Source organism: Apostichopus japonicus, chromosome 14, assembly GCF_037975245.1.
Source record: "Apostichopus japonicus isolate 1M-3 chromosome 14, ASM3797524v1, whole genome shotgun sequence".
NCBI classification, from domain to species: domain Eukaryota; kingdom Metazoa; phylum Echinodermata; class Holothuroidea; order Aspidochirotida; family Stichopodidae; genus Apostichopus; species Apostichopus japonicus.
This window is the reverse complement of record NC_092574.1, coordinates 16,122,858-16,150,436: the sequence shown is the minus strand read 5'-3', so window position 1 is coordinate 16,150,436 and position 27,579 is coordinate 16,122,858. Positions and strand designations below refer to the sequence as shown.

Sequence of the window (27,579 nt, the reverse complement as noted above, 5' to 3'; positions counted from 1 at the left end):
ATTTTTTGGTTTTTGGTGGAGATCAAAGGTCATTTGCGGTTATCAGAGGTCAAATCATTAAACCCTTGTAAACATGTACACCCTCACTATACATTACGTCAGAATCATGAAGAAAACTGCTCATGTTACATCAAAACCACAATGCATTTTTGCATTCTGGTTTTGAAGTCAACACTTGACGGTAATATGGACTGATCACCTTCTTCGTAAGATGCTGTTTAGTAACTGTCTTCATAGTGACTGGTATGTTTTTCTTGTGAACTGAATGTATTTGAGTTACCCACTGACATAAAGAAATGATCATGAAAAAATGATCTATTTATTTATCTGTCAGTGCAGATGCATCCACAACCCATTTTCTGCTTTTAATACCAACTACTGTATGTATGACAGTAGAAACAGTGATTCCTAGTTAAATGTGGTTTCCATGGTTGCATCCATGCCTACATTCACTATGAGGCTAAATGAATGTAAAGTCAGTGTTGAAGCAACTTTATAGTCAATTAAAATATGAAAGCTGCAGTCAATTTGGTTGAGTAGCAAATCTTTTAGAGGGTCACAGGAATGATACGTTGCTTTCACACATAAAATTTGAAGTGGTTGTTCGTATGGTACATACATATTCTCCCAGCCTCACATGTGGCTCATTAACCATTTTCTTGTTTTCAAGACCTGTATGTATAGAATCACTCTGGTTGGAAAAATGATTTATTTATTCCAAAAGCAAAAACAGTTATTTTACCGTTTTGACCAGTTGTTGGCCATGTACTACACTCTATATGATATTCAATCAAGAAACTACTGTTGAGCAGCAAGAAGTTCGGACCATGGTTGGAGTATTCACATTTATGCATCATCTTTATCCGCTTAACAGCACTGACAAAGTTCATCTTACTTGTAAAACACAGCTGCAGAGGTTGATGAGAGAGCTAGGAGAGTTAGAATTAGTTTGGCAATGAGTGGCTGTGCTCCACAGATTTCACTCAGCCTTCAAAGCCTGCTGTCTGATGCTCCTCTGGCCCTACCTATGAGTCATGTTAATACTTATTAGCTAGTCATGTTCATACTTATATAGCTATCGTGAACCACAATCCGCGTGATTCTTTTACAAACAGAATTCAGTAAACCAAAAAGGTTCCAAATGAAGTCCATCTCCAGTTATCGTAACTTAGTGTGCAGCTCCCTCTCTGGACCAGAAGCAGCAGAGGTTAACAACAAGATTGGTGTGGTTGCCACGGCAACAAGCCACATGGTCGGATGTGTTTTCTCTGGGCTATGTACACTAGCAGCAGTATCTACCACAGGTTGTATAAGAGGTGGATTCAAATCAAATGTAGCCCTAAGGGGAAAGAGATCGGCTGAAGCAGGAGGAGGAGTGACTGTCACCATGACCTTCTACCAATCGATAAACGTCACCATGGAATCCGTAGAAACCAGTGACGACAGTGAGTCAAATTTCTCCAAATGTTGTTAATTTTAAGATTTAGAGATTGGAGGGGGACTCGTGTTTCAATTCTTATGTCAATGAAAATAACTTTTCAAGTCGGGTGTCTTCGTCCAGCGTGGTTTTCTTCACTTCAGCAATTTGGTCCATGGACTTCGATCATCAAATTTTGACCAGACTGTGACCAAAAGTACAGTTAATAGGATTGTAAATTTACCATGGTCATAGGTGCACTTATTTTTAACACTTTCAATTACAGACCCCCCCCCCCAACTCCTCCTTCTCCTTACAGTCAATTAATGATGTATCGTGATGTATGTTGCTTTCATAATCAGTTCTTCTGTTTTCTTGTCAGTCGCAAATCAACCGAGTGCATCTGCGGCTATCCATGGCTTGTTGAGTCTAGCCGATGATATCATTAACAAATCGGCAGAGGGTGCTTTCCGCATATCTAATAAGGGTCGGGTCTATGATTCAGAATATGAGGGAGACTACGGCAACCCAGAGTGTGGACCGGGTTCTGTAACGAAGTACAACACAACACTTTGTGGTAAGTGAATACCATGAAATAATTCTGTTTTCATCGGTTTGAAATCCAGGGGCATAATGTGATGTGGACAGACCGGCTGTAAATTAACAGTGGGCGTTTAAGTTTTGAAAGCTCTACCATCTTAAAGGAAAAAGGTGCTTTTGATACAATCATTCAATGTTTTATGTGCTCAGAATATGAATTATTAAAAGCCAAACTGTTAACCAAACTGCTTTTCTACTGCAAAGGCGGGTGTTGTTGGGTACATATATATGAAAGTTAGAGGCGCCTGACATTTCAATCCTAGCAGGATGTTCTTCAAAGGGAAACTGAAGTGAAAACAGACTAAAAGGACACGGTTAAAATAGACAGACAGACTGATTAACTAAATTGGACCCATCGAGCAATAAATCAAGTAGATTTAAACAGGGATAGGGAGATGAAGGGAAAGAATGGACTAAGGAGATGAGAAGAGAAAGAGAGAAATACCAGAGAGAAACAAAACAAAGATGAAAATATTGCACAACCATGTTTAATGTTTTGTGCCATGTTTTCTTCACTGAGACAGTTTACTATACATTTTGGACTATTGTCTTTTTCTGACAATATTACTGTAGGTGCTTATGATGTATTATGTGCTTTGTTGTTTTTTGTGTGTCCTTGGTCTTGTTTTGCTTCTCTTCGTTTTAGAGTCATGCTTATGTGCCATTTGCATTTTAACATATTCCTCAAAGAAAAGAAATGGTCTGTTTAAATGTGGGTCAAAATTGACAATTTTTTGTCCATGCTTAGTGACCTGCGGGGCTGGATCCTACCAAGACGGAGACAACTGTCATGCCTGTGACTTTGGATACTACCAGCCAGAGGAAGGAAAGACATTCTGTGAAGTTTGTCCCGAAGGGTTAACAAACACCGGTCTTGGAGCCATCGAATTAGACGAATGTCTGCCGGCTACCCAAACAGTCATAACATAATTATTAGTACATGGTTTGATTGTGGTATTGGTTACTCTGGTTTCTGTTTTTTTTTTTTGGTGTCTTTGGTGTGTGACTCAGTATCTGTTGATATCAGATCATTGCATAACCCTTGCAACAGTAGTCCAAGGACTAGATCAAACAAAGATATACACACCATCTTGGGATTTCTTCAAACAATTTCTCTTTGCATTCATGGACGTTCATCTGTGTTGGAGGGTGTCTGTAAAGTCTTTAAAGATTGGGATGGAGTGAGAGGAAGGGTGGAAGAGTAAGACTTGTTTGGGAGCAAATAAATAATGACTCTTTTAAGAAAATACATATATCCTTTTAGAAGTGCTTTTCTCTTTCAAGAAAAGTTTTAAACTCAGACTTTTTTATTTCCTTCTTCTTTCATCTGTGGGGAAAAAATACAATTGAAATAGTTTAGTTTGAAACTGTAATTTTAAAGAGTGTGTATTCTTTCAATTTGTTTGTGTTATTTTGATAGCTGTTCAATGATGAGAAGAAGAGGACATTTCCCAAACCCATTTCTGCCCCATTGTTATTCATCTGCCTGATATGTAAATTATTTGCAAATAAAAAATATATTTGCAAACACAGAATCATCAGTAAGTACATAAAACCTCTAATTTGTGATGCTCCTTAGATAGAAGAGAAATTTATCTGTGTTACATTAAAAGTCAACACACAAATCTTCACACACACCTGGCATTATAATCTAATAATCTCAAGTATGTTTTTTACATACATCAGAAATAACCCATTGAGACAGACATAAAAGTATTTTGAAATGTGTATAATATAGCTTGCAAAAGTGCTATAAAAATGGTCGCTTATGCCAAAACCTCAGCAACTATTTTACTGCCACCGACCAAAAATTCCCTCTATGAAATATGTCATCGTCTACTTGAACAGCGACAAATGTCTGAGAATAGTGCAGAAGCCACAACCTACATGACAGTCTCTTTGAAATGTCTTAGCAATTTTAGCCTGCTGCCAATGGTTGCCAGAACTGATGCCCTTTAAGGTCACAAGGCATTTTACGCAAGTGAAACTGAGTTCCCAATTGGACAGGTCCTAGTGAGTAAGAGACAGGAACAGATGTAAGATTGACTGCGCTATGGGCAATAAAAGTTTCAAGTTTGAAGCTGAGCATTATTTGGTGATTTGGAATCCTGAGAAGTTAAATCAACATTCTTGGCCGTACTTGATCTTCATCAGGAGTTGGAACAATGGTGGACCATCATTAAACTCTGCAGGAAAGTATAAATGTTGAATATTTTGATTCAGCCACTAAAAGTAAACTTGTTTGAGATCTGGCTTTGAAGGACCCTACTTTAAATACCAATTCTTATTTCTAATTTACATTACTTTTTTGACATTCTAATTTTACATTACAAACTGTATCAACTCATCATACAGTTCATTCTGCAAAAAGTAATGATACGTACCTCTACTTGTTGACTTGTCCCGAATAATGTCACATGAGAAACAGCAAAGTGCAAGACTATTGAAATAGTTGGATAAAGATGCTGCTAGTTAAAAAGACCATTAATTTAAAGTTCAGGTGTCAAACCTCTTTACTTGGTGACCTCAAGCTTTCACCTTGATCATCTCAGGGGTTTACATCTCAGAGGTTTACAGCCCTGGAGGAGATATCTCCCTCCCTTTGAGAAAATATTTGTATTATTCAGGGTGCTTCGTAACAAGATGGTGTTATTTTGTAAGTTTTTAAGTAAATTATGTTCAAAGAGTTTTCCACCTTTTTCTCACAAATATCAGCTATTTCTTGGGACAGTCCAAAAGATCTTGGGGACTCAATAAAGAGTCACAAGTTTTGAAATACCAGGGAGTTATAGAAAATTTATTTTTTATAGTTGATTTCATTCGTTCTCCTCAAATTGTATGTTAACTAATTGCAAAAAGAATCACTTAAAAAGAGTGAATAAACAGTGTAAAAGGACTTGTATTTTAAAATTTTTCATTTTATTATTGCATAGTTTTAACTTTTTAGCATTTTTGCATTTCAATTTTAAGTTTATCTGCTGTTCGTTTTCAATTTTCAAATATAATTTTATACAGCTTTCAATATTTCATTTTTAATGTAACTTTTATAAATATATTCTTACTTAATTTTTTTAATAATTTTTCATATAAAGTGAAAGAAAAAGTTGGAAAAGAGTTCAAGGTTGGCAATTCAGTTTAAGGTCGGCAATTCAGTTTAAGGTCGGTAATTCAGTTTAAGGTCGGCTGTGTATTAAGGTCAATGTTGGATCTTGGCAATTTAGCGTAGTCTGATCTGCTAGCGTTGAAGTACATGTCAGGCAAACAATCCACCTTCTCTGGTCGTAATTCATAAAACGTCAGTGAATTCTCGTCTTGGTTCATCTGTTCTACTGTTTCTTCCCTTTTAGGCTGGTCTCTGTTTCTACGATGTCGGCTTTTCTTTTGCCTATTCACTCTATCCACTGTGTCTCTCCATCTTGGCTCGGTCTGTTGGTGACTTTGTCGCTGTTCGTGATGGACGATATCGTTTACAGGGAGACTGGAAGATCCACTGCATGAGCTTGGTAAGTAGAAGCGGGGGAAGAAAAAATGTAAAAGTTTTCCAGGATCTGATTAAAATTCAAGATTTATTGCCCCAAATAGACTGAGAAATGTGACAACACAATTACTACTGTTGATCATACAGGACCTAGTTTGCTCAATATAATTTTTCTTTCCCTTACATAAGAACGATTTAGTACACTGGCATGTGTTAGGTCATCACCAGAGTGGGTTGAAGTTCAGACCAGGCGTAAATAATCATGAATATTCTATCCAAAATCAACCAGATTCATATCTACTATCATATCTAATACAGGCACAGATCCAGTTGGAATGGGATTGGGAGGGGGCTAAAGGTGGACATAAAACTGAAAGTATTTATTGACACATCTGTAGGTGTAGACTTTAATATAGATTTAAAGTCTACAAATGCCTAAGAATGCACCTAAAATATTAACTGACATGGCAGTATGCTCCAAATGACCCTAGAGCCACATCCCCTCCTTAATCAAATATTGGATTCAGCCCCTTGAATATGAACCAGAAGACACATGATTTGATAAAATAACTGATTTCTGCATACATTACACAACATGTTAATTTACCTTTTGTTTTGTCTCTGTTGAATCTGAACTTCCTGTTTTAGGGTAGAAATTTGTTCCTCCATTAGTTTCCTACAAGATCAACAGGAAAAATGTACTCTGCTTATGAAGTTCATAGGTTGTGGATCATATTTTCCATCAAAGATGTATTACATGTGTGTAAACATTATAGTTGTGAATTCATTGTGTTGATAGAAAGGATATTATGTAAAGCAGATTGATTCTTTTAGAATTGCATGATCGGTAGAACAAGATTTTATTACAACTTACGGGATATTTAGATTGAATGGTGCAATAATTATGTTTTAATTTTAAGCTTCAATCCTGTTTTATTTACTTCTTATACATGTGATGTGTTAATGCAGCAGACAGTGCCTCTAAATATTTCCTTCGATACTAGTGAAACAAACACAAACTAACGACGTACTGCTGTGCGTAAGAGTGTCTTTAGAGCAAGAGGTATTGTGATGCATACACAGCCAACTACTGGAGAGTTTAACACTCCACTGATTGACCATCAAAATATGATGAGTAAACCACAGATAGCTTACAACTACTTACAACTTTCAAAAGTATAGCTTACTTTTCTGATGCAAACTCCTGTATAAGCTGTTCTTCCTTCTTTTGCCACTCTCTCTTGAAATCGCAAAGTCTCTCTGCCATGATCGTGCTCTGTGTTATGACAAAAGAAAGATTTTATAATTGGAATCAATTGTTCAACCTTTTGTGAAGTAATAAAATATTTAAATTACTGAAACAATTTGGTGCTTAGCTTGCACCCTTTTTGGCAAAGTGAATATTAAACTTCATGACCTTGTTTTTTTTTTTTTTTTTGACACATTGGTCAGGTTAATTCAGGGCTGCATCTGCTAGCAAATACAATGCAAGTGTGGAAATTTGAAACACACCAGCTTTAGTCCCCATGGAAACATTCAAAGGTTAATAAATTAAATAAAATAGATTTATCATTCTCCTTGGCCTCAGAGGTTTGCCACTCAGTTGCCTGTTTAAAAAAAACATGGGAAATGTTTCGAAGAGGAGATGAAAGCATACCAGCTTTGATACTATGAGACTATAATTATGTCTGAGTTGCTTGGAATTAAGACCTAATTTCTCTTCAAATTATTAGCAAAGAGTGGGAAGAGAAATCTGTACTATTCTCATCTTACCTCAACTTGTTCACCGTCATCCATAGTGTCTGTTCTTTCTCGGTTGACTTGGTTACTAGTTCTAAGATCTTCAATGGTTCTAGACTGCTGTACAGCAAGGAGTTTAGTTGCATAGAGTTCTTCGTCGTTAGTCATTAGGTTATACTGAAGGACTCCAACCTGGTTCTTCAGACAGTTGATCCTGGCATAATAATAATAAAGTAAAATTCTTAGTCTATTTAGATATGACAGATGAATATCTGTTAAAAATATTTAGCTGCTCTTTTTAACTTGGGGCAAACTTGAGACTGATTCATGGAACAACCAGAATTTATAAAAAATGAGGCACAAACAGGCCTAGTGGGTTAAAAGAAACAGACAAGGTAGAACTCTCTCGTCATATATCCTGACATGGCCAAGCTGTAGAAAACAAAGTTGATCGGTTTTCTTACTATCTTTGGTTGTATATTTTTATATCCATTATATTTGATGGCCAACAACATGACCTGATAGCCATTTGGTTCAATTACAATCTATTACTAGTTAGACAGAATATAAGAGTGATTTAGTAATATACTTAAGTGCCTAGTAAATCATGTTAGTAGTTATGTGAAATTAAATTTATTAAATTTTCTAATTAATTAAAATTTAATGAATAATAACAGCAGTAACAACAACAGAAGTCACAATGAGATCCACATATTGCTCAGCACTTCTTTTGCAACAGCATTTGATGTCAGATTTAAGATCCTCTGATCTTTGGCTACACTTGTACCAATGGCCAGCTAGTGCAACTAGCATAGGAAAATTTTCCAAAGTATCAAAGAGACATTTCTTTACTGAAGTTGCGGCTCACAATTTCAGCTTAAAAAAACTTTTGCTTGCTTGCTGTCGTTCAATACTCATACTATAATAGTGTGACGACTCACATGTCTTCCTTCATCATACTGGCCTCTGCCTCTTGTTCTTGTATATTTAAGAGAATCTGGAGTTCTTGCTCTATGGCAGCTCTGTCATCATTGTTCCTTTGCAGTTGCATTAGTAGAGCATCCTTACGGCCTGGTTGAGTTGGAAAGCCTGCTGGCGAAAAGTAGTAATAAGAAATTAATGTGCTCACACCAATATTAACTTTGTTTTAAATTAAAACAGGTGAATTACTAAAAGCTGTGAATATCATACTAGTGAAACAAGCATTTCTTAAGATCGTGGCCAATATCATAATCTAGACCAACAAGACTGGTAGGAATTTAGTGATAATTTCTTTTGATGGGGATGATGGTAGCAGGAATGGTGTAATTGACAACTCCATCTGGTCTCCTTCCTTACCCTGCCCACAATCTCAAGCTACTCTACTGGATAAATGTAAAACACAGGTCATAGACAACTTTGCCAATACCATTAGAGCTAATATTTCATAAATCATCTTTAAATAAGTTCATTTAATTACAGTTGCTTACCAAATGTCTTCTTTTCAGTTGTTCCTTGAAGAAGCTGTGACATGCCACATTCTAGAGCGCAGATTCGAGCGTCTCTTCCTTCGTCACATTTTGTCTTGTCTGGCAGCTTTTGATTAGCTTCTTCTAACTTTTGTGGGAGCATTTTTACCTCCATATCTTGGTCTCTTAAGCAGCTCTGAAGAATGACAGGTGTAAAGGACAATGTTACTACAACCGTATTGTCGAATAATAGCTTGTCAATTCTACACATTTCATTACAGAAGCAGTGCGCCCTTCATTGAAATCAATGGTACATTCATCATACAAGACGAATCACTTAACGTACAGATTTGCGTAATGGAAACTTGCCTTGTGTGAAGTCAGTAATCAGGTGACTCCAGCTTCCTAATATATTTTAGGACAATTGTAGACAGTTACCTCTGAGCCTGACCACATTCACATATAGAAGTCATGTTAAGTTAGACAGTAAGGAATGTTTGTACAAATTAAGTTCTAGTATCAGTTTACAATTATACAATTTAATGTTTGCCATGTTCAAGACTCAATTTATGATAATTTTTTTCAAGTGATGTAGGTTGCTTGATATTTGACATTGATTTTGATTCTAAGTGGATTTCCACATATTCATGCTGACTTGGGTTTTGTAATTTTACCTTTGACTTTGGCATTTCATGTGAAGGTCTTGGCATTCCTCTCCCATTGTCACCATCAATGAAGTTTGGATGTCTTTCAAGTTTAGCCACTCGTTGAAGCAAGTTGTCTCTGTCTTTCCTCAGTTTTGTATTGGACGTCCTTTCCAGTTTCAACTGATCTTCTAACCTACCAAGTTGTACTTTGTGTTCTCTCTCGTGGTCTTCTATTCTACTGTCCCTCTGAAGAGCCATGCAATCCATTAAATCTTGTTTGTTCGCCAGTTTCATGACTTTGCTCTCCAAATCGGTACTGTTTTTCATCCTGTACTCAAGTGTCGTTAATCTGTCTCTCAGATCTCGTTGGGTGTCAGTTAGCTTATCCTGGAGTTGTTTGTTACACTTCTTGGATTCCTTTAGCTGTGCCTCAAGGATGCTCACTTCCTGCTTCCTTTTCTCATCCTTAGCAATCATATCTTTTTTAAATTGCTGGTTTTCTTCCATCATGGCATCCAAACCCGTTTTCAACGCTTTCATGATCTTGCATTCTATATTCTCTTTGCCCTGTTTGGATGATTCTATAGCTGTTTCAATGTCGAGCACCTTCCCGTCACCGTTGGGTTGTTCTCTCGCTTTCCTCATTTGCATCATCTCCTTGACCTGCTTGGCTTCTTCTTTGATTGTGGTGACAGTTGATGTCAGCTTCTGGTACTCATTCTTCCAGTCTTCAATGGCCATCTCCATAGCCAGCCCTTCTACCTTCGCTACGTTAAATTCTTTCCTCATTCTCTCGGTAGCTTTCTTCAACTCCTCATTTTCAGCTCTCAGGTTCAGAATGGTCTCATCTCTCTGCAGCTCAGGGTTCATTTTCATTCTATCGATCTTCTCATCAGCGGCAGCCAGTTCATTCCGTAACTCACGTTCGTTGTAGCGGTATCTACATCTCATCGTATTCATTTGGAGCTGGCTTTGAGCTTGCTGCTCTCTCATCTCTCTCATTAGACCAATCACTTTCTCTTCCAACTTCTGCACCTTCTCTCGTTCTTGTTTCATTTCTCTGCGATGCTCAGATTTAAGATTTGATATGTCTGTAACATATCTTTCAAGCTCACATGTAAGGAATGTTTTGGCTTCCATATTTTCCTTATTGAACTCTCTGAGTCTTGTTATTTCCTCTTTGGCTGTTTGTAATTTATGGTCAGAGACTTCTTGGTGGTCTGTCACTTGGTAGACATTCTGATGTGAGGCAGACGCTCTTTGGTCTAAGCTGTTTGTGAATGCTCCAGTCTCCAGGCCAGAGGATGTTGATGATTCAACACTGTTATCTCTTCTCCTCTCACCACTCAGTTGTCTACAGAGCTTGGGGATATCCAGCATGATATCTTGAGGGACACCTGTTAGCCCAAAAGTTGCAAGAACTGGTGATGGAATGGTGTTGCTTTGCTCCCTGGGAGTAGTTGGTTCCGAAGAATTTGATTTCAGTGTTTGTGGTCTCTCATTTTGTTCATACTCTCTGTATGATTTAGTGTCAGTTGTTCGACTCGTCTGCATTGTGCATGTTTGCTCGACGGTAGTGCAATCAAAAATCATTTCATCATCAATGTCTAAAGCTGCGTCTGTTGAAGTTTCTTTCGGCGTGTCCATTTCTTGTTCCTCAAATGATTCACAAGAAACCTGTTCGTCAGGGTGGACTCGCCGGTGCGTTTCTGGCTGGTCATGCTCTTCTATATGATTTGTATATTTGTTGCTATCGTGTATCCGTAAGATATCGGTACTGCACAATTGCTCATCTGATCGACCATCTGTATCCATCGCAGCATCAACGTCATTGACTCTATCTATTACTGTTGCATTCTGCTCTTCTTCTTCTCGTTCCTGAAGTGATTCAGTGTCCTGTTGGACTTGCTGGTTCTTTTCTGGCTGTTCATGCTCTTTCAAGCTGTCATGGATCTGTAAAGTACTGGTACTGCACTTCTGCTCGTCTGCTTGACCATCGATAAGGACAGCATCAACATCATCAACTGTGTCTGTTGTCTTTCCATTCTGCTGATCCTTTCCTCGGTCCTCAAGTGCTTCACAAGAAATGCTTTTGACAGTCTGGACTTGCTGCTGCATTTCTGGTTGGTCATGTTCTTTAATAACGTTATTTGCAGACTTTGTGTTATCGTGTGTCTGTAAGTTACTTTTGTAACCATTTAGAATGATCTCATCAGGTATGCATGGAAAGTAACCCTCTGCAAGTCTTAGATTGGTTTCAATCAACCAGTCATGGCCTGCTGCGGACTTTAAGGCAATCTTTTCCTTCAGCGACGTCTCAAGACTCTTAGTAAGCAGATTGTCCATGGTAAGAGGTGCAATCTGTGTGGTTGGTCTCAGACTGGTTGTAGCAGTGTCCACTTTGGTCTCTCCATCTTTCTTTATCAGCCCATCTTCTGGTTGGATTGTAGGAGGTGAGCGATGTATCTGCATTCGGTCGTGCTCCTTGGATAATTTGCAAGACCGTTGACAGATATTTTCCGCTACAAGTGGTAGGTTTTCTTGCGGGCTCTTTTCCTCCGGTGGAGTGATTTGTGAAATGGTTTGACTTTCATCCGTCAGTTGGTTTTCTTCAGTCTCTGAAGTTTTCACGGATAGCTCAACTTTTGGAGTTGGTGGAATGTCGTGTAAACTGTTACTAAGGATGTCTTGCTGTTGGGAATAACTGCTTGCACTTACGTTGACACTAACACTTTCAAGATGGCAGCTTGGGCTGGTAGGAACCCTGTGTGATTTACTGCTAGCACTACCTTTCCCATTTCTCTCAGATGGTCTGCTTTTGTTGCAATCATCAGTGCTTAAGCAGCTGTTCAAACTATCGTCACACCTGCTGCTGCTGCTGGATTTGTTCTTTCTATCTCGACGTACTTTTATGTGATCCTCGCAGCTCTTGATCTCTGTCATGACTGGTGTGCATGTCATTGAATCTTTGCCGTTCAAAACCTGGCTGCTTCCGCGTGCGCTTCGGCTACCATTGTTTTGATCTGGTACTGGCAAAGACATTTGCCCGTCTTTTGTGACTTGCTCATCACCACCGTTAAGAGTTGATTGTAACATGGTGACTCCTCCTGGTTGAATGGTATTAGCAGCAGCAACCTGTTCAAGGATTGATTCTTCCTCCAGATTGGTTGGTGTAATGAAACCGATGTACTCATCAGTTATACCTGAATAGGTCGAATCTCCTCTGAGCCCCACGGAATAGTCTTCTGGAGTGACGTAACTTGACAGGTCCCTGACTATATCGCTATCAGTTGTCTGGAAATCTTGGTTAGAATTAGCTTCCTCTTGTTCACACTGTTCGACTTCTAAGAGCTGTTCAACCATAAGCTGTGCATCCATTTCAAGGGACTGACCGAGATTTGCCCACATGGACTCTAGTTTAACTTCGGTCTTGACTTTGATATCACTCTTTGAGTCCTCAGATTCATCCAATTTCTGTCGACTGGAGCTCACTTTGCTCTCTGTTGGATCGGGTTTTGCTACGTTGGTTGTCTTATCGTTAGATTCTTTGTCCAAATAAGTTAGGAAACTATCAACCCACTGATCAGATCTACTTTGGAAGGAATCTTCATCTTCTTCTGAGGTCTCTTCAATCAGGATTTCCTCAGGAATAGATTCATCACCTTCATCCTGTGATTTTGATACATCTTCAGTGCCATATTCTGCTTTGTCATAATGTGGCTTTTTGATGGTCTGCTCAGACTGCATGGTAAAAATCTCCTTATCTTTACCTTCAGAGACAACAGGCTTGCATGAAAATGCGGTCTTGACTTTGCGATCATTCATAGTTTCCTTAGATTCATCCAATTTCTGCCGATTGAAGCTGACTGTGCTCTCTGTTGGATCGGGTTTAACTCGTTTTGCTACGTTGGTATTTTCAGATTCTTTGTCCAAAGAATTTAGGAAACCATCAACCCACTGATCAGACCTACTTTGGAAGGTATCATCATTTTCTTCTGAGGGCTCTTCAATCAGGATTTCCTCAGGAATAGAGTCATCATCTTCATCCTGTGATTTTGATACATCTTCAGTGCCATATTCTGCTTTGTCATTATGTGGCTCTTTGATGGTCTGGTCAGTCTCCATGGTAAAAATCTTCATATCTTTACCTTCAGAGACAGCCGGCTCAGATGAAAATGCTATTGTGCTTGACTCTTCAGTTTCCTCAGGGATTGTGCTGAGTCCACTACTCGCTTCCTCGTCATACTTTTGACTAGCATTATTAATTGGATCATTGTCTTTACCATCATTTCTGCTGTCAGATTGGCTTGTGTAGCTGGTTTCATCTGAGGAAGAAGTTTCTTCACTTCCTTCCAGGATAATGGACAGTCTCTCCTCCTCATTCTTATGGTTTGCCTGGCTTTCATCTTCCTTTTCCTCCTGCTCTGATGATGTACTGCTATCGGTCCATGAGCCACTGTAGTCATCAGTGCTTGATGTTGATGTTCTTTGGGCAGCATCTTCATGGTCCTGGCATTCCATTTTTGGCCCTTCACTTTTGGATTGGTCTGAATCACTGGACCAGGTATAATTACTCAAATCGGAGAGCTCTCCACTGACAAGTGCTTCCATTGCACCGTCTGACAAATCGGTGTCTGATGTGGTCAGCTGAGCGCAGTCATCAGTATTGGCTCTGTTGCTTTCTTCCAATGATTTGGTCTGCTGCAAGTTCAAAGATCTTGCCTCTGCCATACCACCACTTCTCCTGCTGACCAGACAGTCACTGTTGGCACACTTTTCACTCGTGTCAGATGTCTCACTGAGTGTGAAGTGCAGATTTTCCAATGATGCCTCCAGATCCATTTGTCTGCTCTCCTGGCTTTCATCTGCAGAGTCCATGTCAAAGAAATCAGTAGTCTCCATCTGCCCACTCTTCAGTGTGGGTGAAACCTCTGGTTGCAGTGGGAACTCTTGAATGGTCTCCTTGTCAGTAGGTACCAATGGAATCCATTGTTGCTGTACATCCCTGTTTGTCATAGGAGATGGACTCTTTGCGCTCACCTCACTGTCGTTGCCACAACTAGTAAGATGAAGTTCGCCATCAGTATTTACTTCATCAGAAGTATGACTTAGGCTGAAATGCAAGTTTTCCAGAGACGCTTCCAAATTCATCCTAGAGTTGACGTCCAGGTGTTGTTGGTTATCACTGTCCTCTTCCAAGAAGTCATCATCAAAATCACTCGTCTTTTGTCTTGTCCTAGTCTCTGGAGGAGAACTGATAGGGTGGCTGAACCACTCACAGAGGGAATCGTTGTGGTCAGCTGGTGTTTCTGGTTTGACTTGTTGATGTTGTATGGTGGCATGTTCAATGGGGGCCAGTTGCTTTGGGGATTTGCCATGCATGTGCTCCATGATGGACTGTGCAGAGGTAGCAGTTGGCTTCCCTGTAACTGGCCTCTTAGCAAGTTGTGATAAACCAATAGGTTTGAGTGGGCTTTGCAAGAAAGGGGCCTTGGTCATGTCATCTTTCGATGTTGCATGCAACTCTCTCACTGGTCGCAAGGAATCAATGGGTTTCAAATGAAGGTAACTCTTCTGCGATGCATCAGTGGTAGAATTTGCTGTTTGGCTGCTATCGAGTGGTTCATCAGGCCTCCTCACTGATGGTGCAAGAGACTTCCTCATCAATGGCTGCTTAGTTAATCCTGAGTGGCTTACTTTCTCTTCGGCCTTTGTTGTTTGCTCCTCACTAAGGCCGCCAAGAAGCGCCATTATTGGATCATATTCATCCTGTTTCTTTGACTTCTTCGTCTTCTTTGTCTTCTTTTTAGGTGACGTGCAGGAAGCCATTGGCAAAGACGGCAAGTAAGTCATGACATCTCTCTCGGGTTTGATATCCCCGTCAGAAGCCAGAGGAGAATTCTGGAGGAAGCTTGCAATCTCAGAGTCACGAGATGGGCCGTTGATGTCATCTTTGAATTTGGATGAAAACCTGGGTGATCGATGAGGCCTAGTCTGACCCCCAACCCACACAATCTCAGATTCCATGTCAATGGTGGATGTGCTGGGTGATACAGCTGGTGGACCAATGATGGGTGATCCAGATAGTATGGGATCCCTCACAACCGGTACACCTTTCTTCTTCTGGAAGTTTCCATTTCCTACCAGCGGATGTAAAGGTTTCAACATGCGCTTCATTTGCGGTGTGGCATTGCCAGATTTGGAACCTGAGAGGAAATACAATTGAAGATAACCAAAAATATCTGCAATTATGGTAAATAAAAGTTTTAGTAAACCCTCCAAAATAATAATAATAAGCTGAGATTTAATTAAGTTTAACTCTTGTTGAAATGCCAAATCTAAAGTTTCACCTTTAAGAGGGAGCATTGGAATATCCTTTCACAACACTTATAGATTGTATATTTTAAAATGAATATTCATGTTTAAAAGAAACTTGTAATAATACTGGAAGTAGTTTAACTCCACATGAACTCACTGTGGAGAGACAATTTGTAATCCTAGTGATATGAATTATTTGCTTCTTAGTTAACTATTCTGTAATAAGGGGTTATTGGTTTTGTTTTGTCTGAAAGTTAATACTCAATTATCTTGGGTTACATAATTACATCTTGTGTTAACTTTCATACAGTCCTGTGTTGCTGGATCAGAGAATAAATTATCTGGTATTGCATATTACAAAATGCTATATAAGATGTTATACAAATGCACACAGACTTAATTTGACACAATTTGGTGTGGCTGTGATGTACACAGGTTTTCAAATTTATAAGGTGGGGGAGGGGGTGGGAAGGTTGGTCAATACTCAGATCCCTCAACTGATTTTGGTAGATAATGGAACCTTTATGAAAAGGACAGAGGCAGATCTAGGATTCTTTACAGGAGTCATTGTGATCGCGGAATTCCAAGCAGTAGGCTGGGGTCCTCCCACAGGAATAAAAATTTAAGTTTGGACATCAAATGGTGTATTCTGAGGCATATTTAGATTATAAATTATATATTATTGAATAATTAAATAAAAACACAAGAGGTGGTATATTTCTTCCACATCAGAATATAAAAATCTATGCCCTATCCCAACTGAATGCATTTCCCTAACTGATGAAGGAAGGTCATATCCTTCCACCTTTGCATATGCCACTATCTGGTGGTACCAGATATACCAGTGGTTTGGGGATGGGGCGGGGGGGGGGGGGAGTGAAGAGTGAGGCAGGTGATACATCATTTATTTATTCATTTATTTGGATTGTTGACTGTTGAAGGAAACACAAGGTATGGTGGTATGCTGTAATTTGTGTGTTATTTTACTTTACATTCTGTGCCTTAGATGGCTGCTCTGATAAACAATGTTTGAAAATCAAATCGTACCCACTCTTTCAATCACAATTTACTATATACTAGCCTTGTCAATAATGGCTAAAACCGTACAGTGAAAAGGAGGAGGAAACATTGAGCATTTTCATGAATTATTTCACCCATTAACAGAAGTTATGTAGTAAACATTAACACATGCACAATGATAGGGACATTTTTTGTGCACATTTTGGGCTGAAAGCTTTAAAAGTTGTAAAAAAAAGTCTGATCTAATTAAATAAAGTGGCTGGACTACTAAGTCTAACGTACAGATCATTAGGTCAGCTCCTCAGATGCAGCACGAAACTCATTAAAAAAGAAGGTTTTTAAGGCCTCAAATAACATGTCAACAGTGCATTACAAATTTGACAAATGGTGTAGAATATCATCAAAGGGTGCTCTGTTGTGTATATGAAGTTAACAGAATATGTTTTTGTAGAATTAGAAGAATTTATAAAACAATGGATTAAATTGAATATTTAGGCCAGCACTGAGTTGCAATTGTCATCATCAAGTCTTAAAAGGAAAAGTTCAGAAATTTAGCATCTATTAAAGTTGAATTTCTTTTAATGGTGAAAAGTTATATGGAAAAAAAAAAAACTAACACAGAGATTTTTTTTTTTTGGAAGACTATGGCATATCAAGACTAAAAGTTTGCCTACTGTATTATCGTTTAAAGATTTGCGAGTGAAACAGAATAGGTTAAATGAAATTGTGGGACATGAAATTTTCCGGTTTTGGATGGAAGAACTCTTTAACCTATGGTCAGATTAATGTAATCCCAGAGATCTCTTTTAATACTTTGATTAATGAGTATTAAATAAATCTTGGAATATTCTACAGCTTCCTCAGAAATCACAGAAAACATTGTAACCCAAGGCAAAATGCAGCATTATGATAGTATTTATTCAGAAACCAGTACGTACCTCTGGTGTCCATTGCTGTCTTGATATTTTCTAAGTTTCCTGCAAAAGAAAACAAAAAACCTTCTATAGTGGTTTCGGTTATCCTAAGTTATACTTTAAAGGCCCGGTCACACTACAGCGATATTTTATCGAAATACGGTCCGATTTTTCCGATTTAAGGCCGAAGAGTGAAGTTTGTGGTAGTGAATGTAATGAATGCAGTAGAATATTCGAATACCTACTTCAAATCTGAGGGGTTCTAGAACTGACTACATTCTGAAGTGACGTCACATCGAAAAGCGATAAAAATCGGAAGAGAAATCGGATAGCTAACCGATAAAAGGAAACGGAGTCAATATCAAAAGTTAGGAGAGGGCTATTCCACATCGGAATGGCTCAACAGATAGCAAATCAGGTCCTTTATCACTGTGGCTAGAAGACCCGAACGAAAAACTGTCTGTTTCGATTCCTCTGGGAAAATCGGATAGTATTCCGATAAAATATCGGTATAGTGTGACCGGGCCTTAAGACTTTACATCACAACACACTGTGGGACAATACAGTGGGGTATTGTGTAGACAAATGGACATTATACTCATTTTGATGTGTAATCCCTTGAATTGTGGTGCCAGAACAGACTTTTCAAATGTCTAGGGAATTGTTTTCCAAATATTAACACACACTTATTCCAAGCATACAAACACATTTGTTGTAAATGTACCTGTCTCCAGTCAGGTCTCCAGTCATATCAACACTTATTCGAGGTGTGCAACACCATTTTTGTTGATGTACATGTGTCCAGTGTATAAATATCAACACTTTATTATGTTTCTCCACTCTAAAAGTCAACACTAATTATGTATGTCCAGTCTAAAATATCAACACTTCTTCCTGGCCGACAACACCCTTTTTGTTGATATACATATGATCTGTCTAGAAGTATTATAACTTATAATGTATGTTCAGTCTAAATGTTCACACTTGATCCAGGCCTACATCAATTTTGGGTAAATTTATGTTGTCCAGTCTTTATTATCAATGCTCATTATGTTTGTCCAGTCTAAATTTAAAGACTTATTGGAGGCCTACTACACTTTTATTAATGTTTATATGTCCAGCCTAAATATCAACACTTATCCTATATATGTAGCCTATGTCCAGTCTAACCATCAACACTTATTCAGTTCTACATCACTTTTGTTGTATATATGTAGCCTATATGTCCAGTCTAACCATCAACACTTATTCAGGTCTACATCACTTTCATTTTATATATGTAGCCTATATGTCCAGTCTAACCATCAACACTTATTCAGGTCTACATCACTTTCATTGTATATATGTAGCCTATGTCTAGTCTAACCTTCAACACTTATTCATGTCAACATCACATTTGTTGTATATATGTAGCCTATATTGAGTCTAAAGATTGAGTTTGGCGGAAATGATTACTGACATTACATGATGGAGCTAATTGACAGCTAATTGCACCAATTGAGAAGAACAAATCCTACATTACTGTTTTATCTCTTATTTTCCTAGGCCCCAATTGACCCCAGGTCCCCAGCTCATGACCCCCTGAAGCCCCCCCATACTTTTGTCAGGCCTGGTGACCAGTTGGTTACCCCCTGAAACCCCCCCCCCCCATACTTTTGTAAGGCCTGGTGACCAGTTGGTTAGCTTAAAAATGCATATAATGGAAGCTAATACATGATTATAATAATTAATAATAAGAAGTTTTTTGAAATTTATATCAATTACGTGACTTTATAAAACCAGATAATTAATGCTGGGAAGCTCAGAACTTGAAGGTAGGTATCAAATAATGGTATGAGTCATTGTATGGTAAAATACATGCCTGTCTCCTAATCTGAGTAATGGTCAATTGTGTTGTGCTTTGACCTAGATACTGTCATGCTACTTGAAAACAAGAACTGTGAAAAGAAAGCTGAGATAAACTTCCAACTAATATAAAAAAGAAATTAATGCCTTTACTTAAACCAAATATCCTGTTCTCAGCTAGAAATCATTCCTACACAATAACTTATTAGTATAAGGGGGTGTGGTGGGGGAGGAGCATGGGTCTATTCATATTCATGAACTCACATGTTGAGAGCATAAACTCATTTCATGTTTGTCTGGTAAGTGGCATTTATTTTCTCTTATATGTGAGAATCAAGGACTTGCAGTCTTCTCTGCACTTATCATGTTGCAACTATAACAACTAAACTATTCCAACTTCATATTCACCAGTCAATATACCATTTGTATTAAAACTTGGTCAAAGAAATTACAATGGCCTACTTAAATACAATAAGGTCAAAGTGACCATAGCCTGCCCTGTGTATAGAAATAATTATAACACTAAGTTGTTACAAAAGTTTAAGTAATCATTCTTGCATTTGTTCCATGGAAATAATCACATTATAAGAAAACTTGTGACCTTCATTTGTTATTAAGGTAGCACTGTACCTTTTGTAATAGGTCACTACACAGTTACATTCTCCCAGGCTTCTGCACATTTTTGCGGCTACGTTTTGTTCCTACAGGCTTAATCAAACTGAAATTTTACACTAATATTGTATTTCCCTATGTTCTTTCTCTGGTTTAGTTAAGTTTTTACTCATATTGCTTACCTGAAATATCGTCGACCTTAACACTTTGTGGTGAAGTGACTTAGACTAACTTGGTCCGACGTCCGCTTCGCATTGTGTGCATAAGTTGTCAAACGACATCAGAAACATCAACAGAAGTACTGTGCGTCTTCCTACTTTCTTCCAATCAAAGTTCAATATAAGCATCATGTGATCATTTCTTATCGTGACGTACACCGTTGCCAACTAAAATTGCATAAGCACGTACCGCGCTCATTTAACTTTTGCACGCGTTACATTTGTACTCGCGCGTCGACTAATTTTATAACTGATGTTCTAATGGCTTTAAAGTTAAACTTAAATTGCTGGAAGCTGGTCGATGATATCTTAGCGTTTACGCAATCCGATTGCTGAATTCTTTGTAGCGAGGCCGAAATTGTGCATGGATTGTGATGAACGTAGGCTTAGTTGATTTTTACTTTTTAAGCTAAACAGCTCTAACTTCTAACTCACGGGTTAGGTTGAATGCACGTTAGGCCTTGCCTACCATTGGACTCTGCCTAACGTTGTGCTTCTTGTTCGACTATCCCTTTCGCCTAACGTTAATACTAAGTAATTAAAGTAGCAGGCGGCAATTCAATGTTGAGTCGATCACTCCAATTGACATAGGCAATAGGGTAATAGCCTGTTTACATTACTGAAGATGAGATTCTTTAAATAGTATACATAAGCCTAGTCAATTCAAACTGACAAAGGCCTATATGCCTACTCAAACAGCATAACTATTGGCTATACACAATGCTAGCCTAAATGGAATGTCAATGCACCTTTAATTCTGTGTTTCAACTTAATTTTTACTTGTAGAGCTAGGCTAGTCAATAATATGAAAATTAGCTGAAATATGTCCAGTTTTATTATCAGTAGTAGCATCTTCTTTCCACTGTACCAGTAAATACATGCCAGGTAGAAACATATGTCACTTTTTTGTTCGTGTTTCCATTTTGTTTCTTGAATACAGGACATCATTTGCAATAAAATGAGAAGCGAAATATAATGAAGGGCTGTCAAATTTGTCAAGAAAAAGAAATGGTCCAAATAAAAACAGCCAAGTTTCGGAGAGTACCAGAGAGGTCACTGTAAACGCGCTCACACGATGTGTTGTTTGTGTATTGTTATGAAGTGTGCGTCATGTAAAGTTGCAGTGCTACTGCGCGCGAGTGTGCGTGCGTGCGTGAGTATGTGTTTGAAATTTGTTGTTTTCGTTGGTTCTGTCTTTACGGTCATTTACCGTAATTTGAGTTCAGTCGATAACAAGAACGTATTGAAGCAAGAAGTATTTTCCAGTGTTAAACCAAAGATTTTATGTAAGTTGTGTTTTTATTGATATAACGTTGTATATTTGTTGCATACATGATTATTTATTCTGTATGATTTGGATTTATGTATTTATTCTTCAATAATTGACTATTCATCAATTGATTTCCTGATTGTTTAATTACAAACGTATGTTTCGTTTTTATTTGTTTAGTTACCAGATTACCAGATAGTTACCAGATATCACAGAAAATAAACCACGAATCGACTCATTACATCTGCGTTGAATAATCTTTGGATTACAGGAGTACGGAATAAAGAAATCTTTATTGATTTACAGTCACCTAAATGAAAAATTCACGGAAATAAAATGGAAATTTGATTAGCCCTTTCAGATGACTGTCATTAATTTCCCCCAAAGAGAAGAAGAGGTTATGTCTCCAAACTGGGGTGTTCCATCTCAAGATCGCAAGTTTTGAAACGACTATCAGAAACTGCAATTTTTCTTGGAGTGAACAGTAAAGAAACTCTCTTGACAATGCAAGCAGTATGGTCTGAAAACCTGGCCAACACATAAGATCAATCAATGAAGAGGGCATTAAAAACACTTTGGAAATTGGAAAAGCTTCTTCTTAGTGTGATGCTGAAATTTGTTGTGTTTGCCAATGATTTTCACCGGTCAGCATCGAGAGGATCATGGAGGTGGTTTGTTGACTTGGATGAATGCAAATGTGGTCACTGAACCTACCTACAGCTATGTCTCGGAAACAACAGAAGGCACATGTGGGGCTGCACCTTTCCTTTGTCCACATTGTGAGGATAAAGAATAAGGTACCTCTTTTGTTTCTCCCTGCCAAACATGGTTTTAAGGTCAGAGGAGGTAAAAATTTTAACAACTATGTAGATATGATGAATCACATACTTGGCACATGAAATGTATTGCATTTAGTGGAGGTCAAAGTGAAATTGTGATTGGCAGCTTGTAAACACAATATAGATCTCAAAAAGGAATCCTGTAATGCCAGATCCCTTTATAGAGATCAAACTATTCATTTCATTTAAACCTCTATTTATGAATAGATTTTTTGTAGAGATTATTAAGTAATACCCCTAAACTTCTCTTTTAAACTTTTTGTCCCTTCTGTTACTGATACTTGTCATTTAGCCTCTGAAGAAGATCCTGCTAGGATCGAAACATCAGGCCAGCTTACTTTTACACATTCTCTTACACAGGCTCTCTAGTGGATAAGCAGTTTGCTAACAGTTTTATTTTATTTTTATTAAACTTATCTACTCTAAATACAAAATTTTAACTTTGGAGGACAGAATTGAATCGGTAAAAATTGCCTTTGTAGACTAGTATTGTGTTATACTCTCAAACCTTGATAATGCTGTTTGAATCCATTGTTAATATTATTATCTTCCATTCGCAATGTACTTTTAAGACATCTTTACCTTTCCTCTGTTAAACAAATGTGGCAATATTTTTCATATCTTAACCCACAGCAATCCAAATTTGGAATCAAGATGACAACATGTCACCATACATGAAATAATCGTCCAGTACAATACGGTTCATGGAGAAAGCCAGAAAATCAGCGGAAGACCAAAGGAATTGTTGGCATCTTAAATAAAACAGCTGCCATTCAAAGAACCAGATAAGTTGTTTGGACTGAAAGTACCAGCTTTATGTTGTCACAGATATCTCATTTTCATGCAGTGATGTTTCACAATGGATTCATCTTCTTCAGGCAATGGTGTCAATTGCTTCAATAGTTCACACTTATCTTCCTGAATGGTATTCTCCTTCTTTGATGGTAAATTTGTATATGGTGAATGGCATGGCTTGAGGGTTGATTGTGCAATGAAGTAGTTTTATAGCTATTATCATGAAGCATACTAGTCCTTGAATAAGGGTTATCTGTACAGCTCTTATTAACAAAGGATATCAAAATCGATTTGAGATATAAAAAAAAGTAAATATTGGTTCTGCTCTCTAAAAATATCAGTAAGGAACTTGCAACTGATCAGCCTGTAATATTATTCACCATCCAGTATATACTGTTAGTGATACTTGCTCACACATATGTACTATTAAACTGAAACCCCTTAAATGTGTCCTCCCTATTTCAGTTCCTTCATTATTTGCTGAAATTTGATAGCAGTAGTCCCTGTAGTTGTTATAATATTTATATTAAGTGCAATATCACCAAAATATATCCTCCTTAAGACAAGTAATTAATGATTCCCCCTATGCAAAACAAAACCCATGGCGACACGCATCCCTAAGGTAATGACTTTCCAATTACGGTGCATCCCCTTATTGCCATGCCAAGTCCAACAATATTAACCAACGCGCATTCATCTGTGTTAGCGAGAGTAATCAATATGCGCAAGTTGACTTAATCCTAGCCCTAGAAGCCCAACGTTTATCTTATATGTTAATGACATCTCCCCATTATGAAACAAAGACTTCTCTTGAAGTGTTCATTTCTTAAATTTAATTTAATCTGCCATCAAAACATCAATAAAAAAGGAATAAACTAACTAGTAGTAGTAGTAAGTTGAGTCGTCTGTCAGACATGCTCAGTGATCTACACTGCCACGTATCACTATCTTGTGGAGGGTTTATTACTTCCTCAAAATTGTTAATGTTAACGTCCTTAAATTGCGACATTATTTTTCCAAGCAAGGTAGTCACAGGCCTTCTTACTGGTTTAGCAGTATGTCTCAATGCTTCTCAGCAACCTATGCTGGAGCGTCCTCCTGGAGTCTTGCTACATTACCGAAAAATCTCAATCTTCTATGTGCGACTATGGATGACCAAGGTGTTTGGTTGGTTTCACTGTAGAGCTCATCGTTTGATAACCAATTGTTATTGGTCCATCTAATGTTGAGGAAATTACGTAGTAGTCTCCTTGGAAAAGTGTCAATTTAGGGGATAAATACGAGGGGAACCAGTCTTAAATTTGATTTGAGACCGATGATGACGTCATCGAGGAGGCTGAGCAGACCGAGGCGATAGCCGAGGTCCGCTACCCTTCTCGATGACGTCATCAGAGGTTAGAACAAATGTTAGAAAACGTCATTTTTTCGCTAATTTTTGCTGATCTGTATTTAATTCTCCTTATGCCTCCCTTTATCTTTTTCCTGAATGAGGTAATAGTCACCTCTTGTAAAACAGCATTTTCTTCCGACACACATTAAGAGTGAAAAAATACGAATGAAGCAGTGTCGTTTGGTCTTAAATATTTGTAGTTTAATCAATTCAAACACTAAAAAATGGAGGGAAATGCAAATTAAATAAGAACAGATGTACAAATTTCTAAAGATAACATTTTAAAACGTTTTTTCGACCTACCAGGTCAAATTGCGCAATAAACAGATGCTGAGTTGTGTGTGTTCTGGAAAGTCCGTAAACGCTACAACAGTTAGGCTAGCAACGTTGCCTGTTGCTAACATTCTTTTGAGTAGAACTCGTCTATCCCTGGTCGGTAGATGAACCGTTCAAATAAATGTTTACTGGGCCTGAGAATGAGCAGTTTTGGAAGAGGTTCCGAGCCCCATTGTTCGACAGGTTTGTACTTGTAGTAACCGCAGTGTTATTGCGAGTCTGAAAGATCGCTAGGCCTAGTCCCTGGTCAGTCATGTCGTTACTGCTAGTAGTAGTAGTAGTGCAAACGTTATTGTTAGGCTTAGCGACAAGGTTTCTTCTGTTAGTGTCAACATTGGACGCTTTACGCTTCGGTTCTTCGTTGAAGCACCTCGATAAGGTTGCTGACATTGACCTTTTTTGTGCTGTTGAGGAGTCTGTGCAGTAAGAGCGGATACTTGCTTTGCAGCGGTGGCCACTCGAAGTTGATATGGTTCTTGAATCAAACCCGCTGTTGCTTAGCTCAGTTATCACTGTAGCACGTATGCAGTGATTGGTGTATAGTTTGCTTAAGTTTGCTGCTTTTGAAATGTCTTTCATCATGTTCCCAAGCATATTTTTTCCTACTGGAACATTATTTTACCAACCTTTTTGTCCTTTGCCTTTTGTAAAAGACGAATTTGGTCGCTGAAACAAGTGCTCACACTTAGGATTGAGCTTGCTCAAATAAAGCTTCAAAATTTTTACTGGACAATTATCCTCCCCTGTTGCATACATTCTCTTCTCTGTTTCGTTGTCCTTCCTTAAGTCCCTAGGGTGGTTTTTTTGTGGCTTCATTAAAAGCTAGGGTACAAATTCCCTATCCTCGTCATCTTTGCAAAACTTGGGTTTAAAGGTTTAAACCACGTCAATCTTAGGAGACCTTGTGGTGTTTCCACAATAAAGCAGTTGTCATTTTCTTCAGATCAGCGGCTGCTATCGGAGATTTATGTTGGCTTCTGTCAAGTCCCGCCTTCTTCATTTGTTTAAGTACCCCTCTGAAGACATCGTTAGCACCTTGGAACTCTCTGTCACTCATGATATTGATCTGACGACAGAATGGCTCCCCTGTAAGGTGGCGATGAATCGCGGCTCTTAATCCTACAAACTATTGCTTAGCGTACATTTTACCATCCTTGTTCCTAACCTCTGCATAAAATACTCTGAGGAGGCAGTTTAGCTCTTCAGGTGGAAGTACCTCAAAGTTGCTTTCCTTTCCCTTTGCTGTGCACCATTCTGAAAAACAAAGAGAATACCATGTAAACTGAGTTGAACAGTTTTACATTCATAACCAGTCTCGAATCGTATTCGAGACTGGTCCCTTTTCAACTTTGAATTTAGTTTTATCCCCTAATTCATGTCTTTAAAATGCATGTAAATGTTCTTGTTTGAGAAGGCTAAAGATATTGAAGAAGACAAACAAATTATACTGACCTTTGAAAAGTTTTACTCCCCACGTAGTGTTGTAAAGGGTTGCCTTCTCATTCTTCCCTTCAGCAATTTTATCAATGTCTTGACTGCTCAATTCCTTGAACCTGTTTGAAGGACTAGGAGTAGGACTAACTTCATCTAGTGACTCTAGCACAAAATTAATCCCTAAGTCATTCATGTTACTCGGAAGTATTTAGCTGGATGATTTAAGAAGTACGTACAGTGTGTATTGAGACTCGGTGTGTGTGAAAACATATACAGTACTACTGCTGTAACTAATTGCAAGTAGGCTATATATACTGTACAGTATTCTTTTGCAATTTGGAACATTTCTTTGCCCATAAACATATTTGCATATACTCATGGCAACATTACCCCAAAATCCTAAGCTTAATGTTTTGACTTATGTATTTGCTTTTGAAAATACTTGACAGTGTGTTGAAAGCACCGTTGGCTATACCAATTCTTCGGTTAATATCTTCTTCGGTCCCCTGCAAGCTTCCAACATATTTACACTTCTTCTCTTGCAGGTAAACGACTAACGTACTGAACCACGTAAATGCAAGTGATAGGCTATAGTATAGGCTACTACAACATGACCTATAGGTCAGAAAAGTTGAAATTCGGAAAATGCACTCAACTAAAACACTGGAAATAATGAATCCAAACTGTTTTAAACACTAGAACGAATAACTTATATGGTCCTTGCCACTAGGTAGTAACACCAAAACCATCTGGCTAACCTCTAACTCCCTTTCCCTTGCATATCCTTTCGATTACTACCTGATTTGCCATTTCAACTGCTTCCATATTTTCGCTCTGTCTTCTTAAACTGCTCCTTCACCACGGTGTCAGCTCCCACATCCTCCTTTATTAAGTTCTTTATTGTATTCAAACTACGAGTACTGTAAGTGTACCCTTCTTATTGCGCCAGGCAAGTACAAGATGTTTATCGGCTACAATTTTGTCTGTCAATTTCTCCGGTTGGTGATCCATCATCACTTTATTTGATGATTTCCGCAAATATAAAATTTCATTCCCTTTAAATCTCCCAGAGATTTATTTTAGACAGTTTCAGAGCCAAAAATTCACACAACGCAGGTCAGATCTTAAATCGCTGAACCAAGTTTATTCAATATCGGTTCTAGACAGTCATTCTGGACAATATGGTGAGCCTCAATGAGTGGCATTGGATAAGCATCAAACACGTTTTCTGACTTAATTTTCGATAATCTGTGCAAAA

The 27,579-nt window shown here is 38.2% G+C and overlaps 2 protein-coding genes and 1 long non-coding RNA gene across 3 annotated transcripts; all 3 read right to left on the bottom strand.

Annotated features, from left to right (window-relative positions):
- Positions 1–2,987: 2,987 nt before the first annotated feature.
- On the bottom strand, positions 2,988–5,516 carry LOC139980174 (uncharacterized). The gene is made up of 2 exons (XR_011797470.1): positions 3,656–5,516; positions 2,988–3,503 (listed from the first exon to the last, which is right to left on the bottom strand). It is a non-coding gene; the product is annotated as an uncharacterized lncRNA (long non-coding RNA).
- Positions 5,517–7,259: 1,743 nt separating this feature from the next.
- Positions 7,260–22,318, bottom strand: LOC139980084 (uncharacterized). The gene is made up of 6 exons (XM_071991461.1): positions 20,222–22,318; positions 17,607–17,645; positions 9,358–15,536; positions 8,705–8,879; positions 8,177–8,324; positions 7,260–7,449 (listed from the first exon to the last, which is right to left on the bottom strand). Exons 2-6 carry the CDS (start codon positions 17,617–17,619, stop codon positions 7,260–7,262), a joined length of 6,705 nt encoding a protein of 2,234 aa, XP_071847562.1. The 5' UTR covers positions 17,620–17,645; positions 20,222–22,318.
- A 685-nt stretch (positions 22,319–23,003) lies between these two features.
- Positions 23,004–26,514, bottom strand: LOC139980083 (uncharacterized). The gene is made up of 4 exons (XM_071991460.1): positions 26,340–26,514; positions 26,053–26,141; positions 25,789–26,013; positions 23,004–25,499 (listed from the first exon to the last, which is right to left on the bottom strand). Exons 1-4 carry the CDS (start codon positions 26,512–26,514, stop codon positions 24,975–24,977), a joined length of 1,014 nt encoding a protein of 337 aa, XP_071847561.1. The 3' UTR covers positions 23,004–24,974.
- Between the last annotated feature and the right edge of the window lie 1,065 nt (positions 26,515–27,579).